This window comes from Arachis duranensis, chromosome 4, assembly GCF_000817695.3.
Source record: "Arachis duranensis cultivar V14167 chromosome 4, aradu.V14167.gnm2.J7QH, whole genome shotgun sequence".
Taxonomy (NCBI): Eukaryota; Viridiplantae; Streptophyta; class Magnoliopsida; order Fabales; family Fabaceae; genus Arachis; species Arachis duranensis.
In genome coordinates, this window is record NC_029775.3 from 10,515,640 (window position 1) to 10,527,295 (window position 11,656).

The 11,656-nt window shown below is 35.1% G+C and overlaps 1 protein-coding gene across 5 annotated transcripts in view; it reads left to right on the forward strand.

Moving 5' to 3' along the window:
* The window catches only part of LOC107483324 (stilbene synthase 1), a 66,511-nt gene extending 55,378 nt beyond the window's left edge, over window positions 1-11,133 (forward strand). For 2 of the 5 annotated variants that reach the window (XM_052260247.1, XM_052260248.1), the window contains exon 2: window positions 10,181-11,133. In XM_052260247.1, coding sequence (XP_052116207.1) covers window positions 10,181-11,091 — 911 coding nt within the window. In that variant the 3' untranslated portion in view covers window positions 11,092-11,133. Of the gene's footprint in view, window positions 1-9,565; window positions 9,814-10,180 lie in introns of those variants that run through there. The other 3 variants (XM_016103948.3, XM_052260245.1, XM_052260246.1) reach the window with 3 other exon arrangements.
* Window positions 11,134-11,656: the final 523 nt, after the last annotated feature.

Here is an 11,656-nt window from a genome sequence, read left to right on the forward strand (position 1 = left end):
CCGGGTTTCTAATTTAAGTCTGATTGCACTGTGCACAACATTTCAAAAGTATACATATGTCTCGTATTCTCAATCATATGAAACCGTTAGAGTACACATCAGTTTTTGATAGGGTTGGAAATTTTGATTTGTTAGATTAGTTTGTTAGGGTCTTGTTTTTCATTTTTAGAGAATTTTTATTCTAATTTAAATATACTGATTTTTAGGGATTTTTGTATTTTAAATATATGAGAAAAAAAAAGTGAGACGTTAATTTCTAAAAAAACGAAGTGCTAATTTGGTTCGACAAAACTCTGGGAAATCAATTTGAATTACATATGTGAAATTTGATAAATTATTTTGGCTATTTACTCATAAAAAGTTATATAATGTGTCGTTGTATTTACAATTTTTTTATTAACAACATGACTTAAAACCAACAAAAAATAAACTAAAAGACAACAATTCTTAAAAATGGGATGCCGATAGAATCATCATGAAGAAGAGGAGAGATACAAAAAAGTAAATTAAAAAATTTACATTATTCATATTAAGGTAATATATTTATTGATATCTCTTTTTCTAAAATTTAGCTAGTATATGTATCTGTGTTTTACACGGAATAATACAAAAATATATAAGTATTTTTTAAAAAATTTTTTAAACAAAAATATACATAGTAACTTTTATTATAAAAATGTTATAAAATTCATTAAATTTAAAGTTTAACTATTTACAATACTAAAAATAAGAAAATCAATGACTAATAATTTTTTATTTATTTTTAAAATATAACAATCAGTCATTAATAATTATATATATATATATAGTTTGTGATTAAATTAAAATATTTATATTAGAATTCTATCTTTTCAAAGATTTCTTTTTAAATAATAAATAATATTATGGGTTGAATTTGTAGATATTTTCTCATGATTCATGAGTAAAACTTTCAAATCCACTTACTCTAATTTTAAAACCGATTTGAACTAATAGAATCTAACATGAGATAAAAAAGTTCTTGAATTACCTTTTTTGTTATCATAGCAAAAGAAAATATTATGGAAAATTATTTTTGTTAAAATCTACTTAGAATTGTTTTATATTCTAATAACATATTTATTCTTGGAATTAAAGTAATATGACCAACATTGTCACTTGTTGAAACTTACCAATATATTTTGTCTATTCTTGAGTTAAAGTAGCTGTATTTCTACTATCACGGTTTTATATTTTTTGTTAGTTTAACACTTACCAAAACTCCTAAAGATAAGATGAACGCACAACACTACAAGAAAAATGCTGAGTACTGTCGGATTCTTCAAATATATTCGACGGCAATGAATTCACCGTTGGAAACGATTAGACGATATAAATCTTGTCGGTAAATATTTACCGTTGGATTTATTTCGTCCGACGGTAATTACCGTCGAATTTTGCGACAGATTGCCAGCTCAGGAAACCAATTTGGTTATCGGTAAATTTTTCTAATGATAACGTTGGCGCCAAAAAAATTGTTTCGCTCCATGTTATCATCGGATTATTTCTACGGTAATTTTGACGGTAACGTCATTTTTTTTATTTTAAATAATTGTCAATTTTAATTTTAAATTTAAATTTTTTTATACAATTAGTGGTCAATTCATAAATATTGCAGGATTTTGATTTAAAATAAATAAATAATACAATGTGTAAAATAAAAGTCAGGTACACCAAATAAATGTATGAAACAATAATACAAAAGCCTAATATCTACATATCCATGTAGCCATCGTAGTCAGACCAAAAACTTGATGAAGAGATTAATGCCGATTTAGAATTTCTCAGTAGAAAAGAACTTCGTTCCAAGCATAGTCCAAACCAACAATTAAACTCTAAATCAAAGTTTAAATATAGGTTGTCACATAAGTCAAACCAATATAAAAAAATCGAGAGTATTTAAACCTCGGGCCGTTCTCCCTAGAAATTGTAATCCAGTGCTCAATTATTGGTTATGAGGGAAAAAGGAGTTTGATGACAATTGACAAGAAAATTAAAAGTTAAGAAAGTAAATAAGCATGCAAGGGAATTAAAACTCAAAGCAAGCAAATCAAAAATGGAAATTAAGTGGCAAAAAGAAACTCTTGGCAAGGGTTGAGAATTAAGGATTCCTATTCTAGTCAATGACCATAAACATGGAAATTGTGAAGAATTAATCCCAATTAGTCAACCCTAACATCGAGAATAAGTCGAAAGGGCATAATTGATCTCAATCCACAAATCCTAATCAAGTCACTAATTAACTTAGTGAAATGCTAGCGTTAGTGGAAATGGCCCTAAGTTGGCGGTATAGGAGGCGGTGACGATGTCCATGTGCCACCAACATTACCGCTACCACCAACAGGTTCGATTCTAGTGGTGCATATCTGGGCCTAGTACACCTCCATTGGAGCCTCCATACATTGCATCCACTCCAGTGACTCCTTAAACTCCAGCCTGAGCTCATCCGTATATGTCACGTGGGTGAGGATTTCCTGATACCTCTCTCGATAATCGTTAAGCTCCTGAGCATGCTGCTGAAGGCTGCGCTAGAGCTCCTGCACCTGGAGCCTCAAATCCATGCCTTCCTCGGGTTGGACAGCTCGAATGGTGGCGGAGCTTGATGATAGCCTCAACATCAAGGTACGGAGGCTGTTGGCAAAGAACGACCCCATCCCGTATACGCAATTCTTGTACGGGGAAGAGGCGGTCTCACGTAAAACCGCATCGGGGTCAACGATTGAGGCCGCAGATCCATCGATGGCGTCCTCCCCACTTTTCTGAAACTGTTAGGTCGTGGTCTCCAATCTCTGTGTGTAGGACTCCTGTACAATTAACATATATTACTGTGTGATTAGTAAGCTAAGACAGATCTATAGTTAATATCTAATAATTTCATAGCAGAATATAACCAGACGTACGTTTACTTACATAATAGTCTTGAAACTGCTGATCAACAAATCTCGTTTTATTCTCCTTCAGCATGTGGTTGTATTTGAAGGTCTCTGCCAATGTGGCCCCGCAGTCTAACGACTTAGACTACACAAGTTGCATTGAAATACAAAATTATTAGAATGTCTAGTAATGATATGAAAAATAGATAACATAACGAAGTTATTAACAATATTAAAGGAACTACATACCAGCCAGGTCTTCGTCTTCATGAAGGTTGCCGAGCCACCGGTGTACTTTGACGACCTCTCCGATGCCCTGCTAGCTTGGTTGGTGAGATGCCGATGCCTGAACCCCGCATTGGTCTCCCAATGAGTGAACATGCCCTTCTTTACCTCCGGTCGGAGCTAGCGCATCCGCTGGTCCCGGCCGTGGAAAACATCATCCAGCATCTACTGGAGATGCCGACCCATCCTTTAGTCGAATATCTTCCATATGGTCAAGTCATGTTCAGCATCCTAAATGAAGTGCAGTTGCAACAAAGAAACTTTCAATTTAGTTAGACAGGATAGAGGATATAGACTAGATAAAAAGAATAAAAATAGAAATAATGAAAGTAATTATAGCCCATTTCTCAAACCAGCGCTTCCTGGTCTTAGCAGGGATCTTCGTGTAGCTAGGCCACGACTGGTTCAGCAAAAACCTAACAACAGGCCACAAAAAGGAATCAATCTAAATCTATTAAACAAGAATCAATTTTTGGGAAATCTCAGCAATAACAGGAATCATAAACAATAAAACTAGATAACAATAACCAACAACATTCCAAATCAACCTAAATCCACTAAATAGGAATCAATTTTCAGGAAATTTCAACAACAACAAGAATCATAATCAATAAAACTACAAAACAATAACTAGTGGCATTTCAAATCAACCTAAATCCACTAAATAGGAATCAATTTTTAGGAAATCTCAACATACAACAACAAGAATCATAATCAATAAAACTAGAAAGCAATAGCCAACAGCATTCCAAATCAACTTAAATGCACTAAACAGCAATCAATTTTCAAGAAATCTCAGCAACAACAGGAATCATAATCAATAAAACTAGAAACCAAAACCAACAGCATTCCAAATCAACCTGAATCCACTAAACATGAATCAATTTTTAGGAAATCTCAGCAACAACAGGAATCATAATCAATAAAACTAGAAAATAATTACCAGCAACATTCGAAAGCAACCTAAATCCACTAAACAGGATTCAATTTTTAGGAAATCTCAACAACAACAGGAATCATAATCAATAAAACTAGAAAACAATAAACAGCAGCATTCCAAATGAACCTAAATCCACTAAACAAAAATCTCAGCAACAACAGGAATCATAATTAATAAAACTAAAAAACAATAACCAACAGAATTTCAAACCTAAATCCATTAAGCAGGAATCAATTTTTCAGGAAATCTCAGCAACAACAGGAATCATAATTAATAAAACTAGAAAATAATAAATAGGAAATACATGAGCATTGAATGTGATACTTACCCCGTGCCGCCATCAGGCCAAATGCACAATCGTACGATGGTAGGTGGTGGAGGTGCTTAGCTGCTGCCTCATTGCCTTGGCTGGACTCGACGTTGTCGTAGATACGAGCTATTGAGCAGTAGGAGGCGGCGTCATTGCCGTGGACGGCGGCACGTAGTTGTGGTTAGGGACCATGATGAACGGCTAATCTACTAAACCTGCAACATGTGGCATGACTAGGTTAGTCGGAGCAAAGGAAGAAGATCCGAAAGTCCTGAGGGAACTGGAGGAAACCCTCCCTCTACCCTGACCATGGCTGCGACCATGACCGGAAGCCTAATTCGCAGCATCTCTTTCTGTCGACATATCTACAAATAACATTCATCAACACAGCAATTAACACAATTAGACAATTTCAAATACTTCAACAATTCAAGACCTAATGTATTGAATCTAACCTAACTTAATCAACCTAGGTCAACCAAGATTCGAAAACTAACCCTGAACTAACTTTGAAACTGATTCAAAATTGAAATTGAAATACTAACCAAACCTAAACTAAATTAAGCTGAAATTAAACAATTAGCAAATAATCTCAACAACAATTTCTCAGCAAACAGTTATCAACTCAAGAAATGACAAAATTAGTGAATTCGAAACACTTGAACAATTTAAAACCTAATGTATTGAATCTAACCTAAATTAATCAAACTAAATTACAAACCCTAAACAAATTCAAATTACAAACCCAAGAATCGCAATAGCATACTTAATTACTTATGAACCAAGAGAAATCCTAATAAAAAATTCTAATTTTACTCTAAATAAACCTAACAGCAAAAAGTAGTTTAACTAAACCAAATTACTAAAGAAAAATTAAAATCTAATTAAACCATAATGAATTTAAAACAGAGAAGATTAAATTAGAAATTGATAAAATTTCAAAACCAACCTCAGAGCAAGAAGGGTGGAGCAATGGTGGAGGTGGAGGTTGCAGTAGTAGAGGTGGCTCGCCGGAGTGCGCCTCGGTAGAGAGAACGGCGGACGTCGCGGTGATGGAGGCTCGACGTTGCAGTGGAGAGTGTAACACCCTACCATACAGAGCCTTATGCTTAAGTCATAAAGTTGAGATGGAAAGGTATTACGACCTCTAAGATAAAATTTAGTGTAAGTAGTAGTGTGAACGATGTTTATAACTAGGAGCCTTTGAAGAAAAAGGGGTAAAACAAAATCATAAATTGAAAAGCGCAACACTCCAATCGATAACATAACATAACGGATAAAGGATAAGCTAACGCGAGAATATATACAAAAGAGTGCCAAAAATACGAATATCAAAACTCAAGATCCGGTTACGAAGATAGCCGGTCCGAGCATAAAAGTATATACATATATATATAAAGTAAAGAACCCAAAGGAAAAGCCAAAGGACAAAAATATAGAAACTTGTTCTCCAAGACAACCTCTAAGAGGAGTCAACACAGTATGTATTATTTAGTGGAGATAATAAGCATCTAAGCAAAACATAAAACCAAAATAAAGTCCCGAGAACCAAGGATCTTCGCTAATCTAAAAGCCTCCAGCATGCCTCAGCGAGAAGCCTCACGACCTGCATCTGAAAACCACAAAATCCGCATGGGTGAGAACCAGAGGTTCTCAGTATGGTAACAGTGTCCACATATCTAACATGTAATGTCCTGGGAAAGCCAAAGGCAATCCTAGAATTTCCAACAGATAAATCAAAGCTTATAAACAGACTAAACCATAAATGGCAACTGACTATAGATCTTCAGTCTAACTAACACTTCCCTTTCCAAATCCTTCAAACCTCCCAACCACCAGCAGTAATATAATATGGCAAACACGATTATATCAAACAAGGAAATATACAAATAGGAAGCAGATACGGCATTTAGACAATTAGCAAGTAATGAGCAGTCAATTAGGCAATTCCAAATAATTCACATAATATGCATATGATGTATACCTGTCCTAATGGCCGATGAGTCTCATCTGTTGGTTATAAAGCCAACTCGACAAGTCTTGGTAGCTAACCATTGGACTATCCCCCTATCGTGCATTCCCAACTCGAGTTATACTCAATATAATTCATAATTCATATCCAACACCCTTACTGGTATATATTCATGGGGGCGAGCTCATTTGGAACTTTCACAGTGTCCGGCCACACTTACGACATAGGGTCAGCAGAGTATCGAGCCTCCACCTGGAGCACGTGGTGGCTAGCCACTGCTTTCTCCCAAGGAAACCCGTATCTCAAATAGTGGAAGTGCAACATTCACATTTCATTGAATAAGCATATATGCAATCATACTCAGCCGTAGTTCATTAATGGCTCATATTTCAATTAATAACCAGCCAATTTATTAACAATTACAGCCCTTCGACTCATGGCATATAAAGCACTTCCACCACCATCCTCTGTATCTTATACAATCACCTTTGATCATCATTGATCATTAATTTTCCCTTTTCTTCATTCGCAAGGTACCACATTCCCTAGCTCCTTGGGGTGAAAACAGGGTCATGCGTGCGCATTCACGCGTGAATGGGAGAAAAGACAAGTGACGCCTGCGCGTCAGCCACGCATACGTGTGGGTGCGTTTTGTGCCCCACGCACAAAACCAGTGCAATTCCCGCACAACTCTCAGAAATTTGGCTGGACAATTGAGTCAGTCCATCGACGCGTATGCGTCGGCTAGGCGCACGCGTGGGTAGTGAAACGACAAAGATTGCAAGGGTAATATGGAAAAATGAAGCAATATGTCGTTTAGGAATTAGATTAGTTTTTTTTATAATATAGAATTGTAATGTTTTTTAAATGTTTATTTTGGAAGTTGAATTATTTTTTCTTAAACGTTTCATTTATATTTTATTATGTACATATTTAAATTAATGGAAGATTAATGTTTTATTATTTTATTTTAAAAATTAACTTATTAATATTTTTAATTTTTCTTTTTTTATTTGAAAATGATTAGGCCACACTTTAAAAGCGTGGCTATATGTCCTTTTTCAACACACTTTATTTCCATTTTTTGCCACGCTTTAAAAGCGTAGTTGTATGTCCATTTTTCGCCATGCTTTAAAAGCGTGGCTACAGAGTATACATACGGCCCCGCCCCATCCCCGCTAATCCCCGAAGTTCATAAATTTACTTTATTTCTCATACATGTTTTTTTAGTCATTTCACACACACGTACATATATATATATATATAGAAACCCAAAACTCATAATCCTCATTTGCATAACTCTTCTTCAATTCAGAAATCCCTAACGTTGTCCATACTCCATCCAACCTCTCTACAGCCAACCTCTCGCCGCTCTTCCTTCTCACTGCATCGTCACACCTCACCGTGCCATGATCCTCACCGCGTCGTGCTTTCTATTTGCGGCGTTCCTTTTCGTAACTTTGTCGTCGTGTCCATTCTCCTCTTTGTTGTCGCGTCTTCCACCTTGTCCACTTCTCTATCCTCTGGCTCGCCGTTGTGTTCCTCCATTGCATCATTTCGAAAGAAGTCAACATCTTGTTGTTTATACTTTTTGTATAAAATCTTGTTATTTTCGTATAGAATGGATACTTACACCTCTATTTATATGAAAATTAATAATTAGTTAGAACTATTAGATAGATGGGGAATGGGGTCCTCGCGAAAAATGGGACCCTGTGGAGAATGGGAATGAGGAGCAATATTCCCCCACAGCAAAAAATTAAAGCGAGGACGGGGAGTAAATCTGGGGGCGGAGATGGGGAGCAGAGAGACATCCCCCACCCCCGTCCTACCCTATTGACATCCCTATGCTGATGTGAACATAAATAGTAAAATATCTTAAACAAATGTGATATGTTTTGCCGAACGTTTTATATGCCAATATCAATATGGTTGCCGCCATGTTACTACATTCATCTACCCTTGATAATCAAAACTGCATAATAGAATGTGTAGTGTTTTTAAGTTTTAATTTTTTTTATTTTATATTTTTAAATATTAATAACTAACTAATAATTAAAAATAATAATTTGTTATGATTTGTACACATTTATCTACACCATAATATTATTAATACATACAACTGGCATAAAATGTTATTATATTGTTTAAAAGTGATGCACAATTAAATGAACACATTGTCATAAAACCAATTCTTTAATTATATAAAATAATAGTCAATTATATTACTGTTTAATTTGGTCAAGCAAGACAAGCTAATTAAATAAGACCAGCAGACTCATATATGGTAGTAGACTCCATAGACATCCACCAAACTCCTCCCACACCCAGTCAAACTACATCATGTTTAATTTTAATATTAAAATTTATATAAAAATGGTAAGATCACTAATAAATATACAATAAGTATCACTAATTATAATAATACACAAACAATTTTGCTTTGACGAGATTTCAAAATGACATGGATATAATGGTACTAATGAAGCACGTGATGGCCAGCTATCTTTTTTTTTTTCTTTTAAGTAGAAATAGGTATTTAATTAATTACAAGGTCCTATTTTTTATATATAAATTATATATGATAAAAGATATTTTAAAAAATAAAATGTATACACAGAATTTTTCTTACTCTCATTATATATATCGTAATTAACAAATTTGGAATTAGTTAAGCTAGTAACGCACGTCACGTTATCACAAAGAAATCGTAGAAAGTACAAATTTATTTTAATAAAAATTTATTATATATAATAAAAAATAGGTAACAGATAATAAATAATTAAAAGCATAAATAATGTATAATAACTTATCTAAAAATAAAAATAGAAGATAACAATAAATTTCTCCAACAAATCACTAAGAGAGTGATGTCCCCTATTAGAAATTTCCTCCCGTGCCTCCAAATGACCAGCGACATTATTGGTCAACAATTGCAGCGGGGACATTATTCGGAGTCTACTATACTATATGATTGAGAACATCGTCTTTGAAGTTAACTAAATAATTAAATAATAATCATTGTCAATTTGTCACTATATCATCACTACACTTTTAAGTTGAGCACGTTTTCTATATATCCAATATTGACCATTTAATTCCACAAATGCCCCGACTCTCATGCATATAAATATCCCCTCTCCCTGCCCAAGTCTTCATCAAATCAAAATACCTTTCTTATTCCAAACAACATATCTAAGCTTTTCTATATATCCCAAAAGACACAGCTAAGAAAAGATGGTGTCTGTGAGTGGAATTCGCAATGTTCAAAGGGCAGAAGGTCCAGCAACGGTATTGGCGATCGGAACAACAAATCCACCGAACTGTGTTGATCAGAGTACATATACAGATTATTATTTTAGAGTAACCAATAGCGAACACATGACTGATCTCAAGAAGAAATTTCAACGCATTTGTATGTATTTTTATTAAGCATTCTATATTTGTTTTATTTAATATTTATCAAAGTAAAATTCATTCTTTTATTTTTATATTAATTAATACTTAATAATTTAACATATTATATACAACATATCATATTGGCTACTTAATATTAAGAATAATAATTACTTAATAATAAACTATTTCAATAGTTATAAAATAAATTATTTCAATTGTTATAAATTTGGATAAACTATTAAAATAATGAGACATGAACGTTCAAGTTACTATAAAAATAACTCAAAAATAACATTATTATTGATATGTGTGTGTATGTGTATGTCGTTTTCTAAATGTCATCAAGGGTATTGATGGATGCGAATTTCATATTATTATTTCAGGTGAGAGAACACAGATCAAAAACAGACATATGTACTTAACAGAAGAGATACTGAAAGAGAACCCTAATATGTGCGCATACAAGGCACCGTCGTTGGATGTAAGAGAAGACATGATGATCAGGGAGGTACCAAGGGTTGGAAAGGAGGCTGCAACCAAGGCCATCAAGGAATGGGGCCAGCCAATGTCTAAGATCACACATTTGATCTTCTGCACCACTAGCGGCGTTGCGTTGCCCGGCGTTGATTATGAACTCATCGTACTCTTAGGGCTCGACCCATGTGTCAAGAGGTACATGATGTACCACCAAGGTTGCTTCGCTGGTGGCACTGTCCTTCGTTTGGCTAAGGACTTGGCAGAGAACAACAAGGATGCTCGTGTGCTTATTGTTTGTTCTGAGAATACTGCAGTCACTTTCCGTGGTCCTAGTGAGACAGATATGGATAGTCTTGTAGGGCAAGCATTGTTTGCCGATGGAGCTGCTGCGATTATCATTGGTTCTGATCCTATACCAGAGGTTGAGAATCCTATCTTTGAGATCGTTTCAACCGATCAAAAACTTGTCCTTGGCAGCCACGGAGCCATCGGTGGTCTCCTTCGTGAAGTTGGGCTTACATTCTATCTTAACAAGAGTGTTCCTGATATTATTTCACAAAACATCAACGACGCACTCAGTAAAGCTTTTGATCCATTGGGTATATCTGATTATAATTCAATATTTTGGATTGCACACCCTGGTGGACGTGCAATTTTGGACCAGGTTGAACAAAAGGTAAACTTGAAGCCGGAGAAGATGAAAGCCACCAGAGATGTGCTTAGCAATTATGGTAACATGTCAAGTGCATGTGTGTTTTTCATCATGGATTTGATGAGGAAGAGATCTCTTGAAGGAAAAAATGTAAAACCCGGTTAATTAACGGCTAATTAACCCATAAATGAGAATTTATTCTACAAAGCCTAAAATGTGATTTTTATGACTAAATGTGATAGAGGATATTGAGACGAGAATTTTGGTACCAGTTTTATAGAATTCGGACCTAGATTGGAGAATTTCGGTACCAATTTTATAGAATTCGGACCAAGATTGGACCGAACGGGCCAAACCGGGCCAATTGGACCCAAAGTGGGCCCTTGGCCCAACATAACTTAACCAAAACCCTAGTTTTCAGCACTCTCTCTCCTCATTACACACACAAACACGCTGAATTAGAGGGAAGGGGGGAGAAGAACACTCTCTCAAGTTCTTTCTCTCACTTGATCTTCAAATCAACATAACTTTTGATCTAGAGCTCCGATTGCCGCCCCGTTTGTGGCCACGCGTTCACCGCGGAGAGCTCTACAAAACCCATATAATCAATCTTGAGGTAAGCCACACTTTGTTGTTCGAAACCTCAGCCCCTATTTTCGAGTTTTATGGGTGAAATGTTGAGATTTTGGGTTCTTTGATGTTATAGGACCCAACTCTCTTGAAGGAGAAG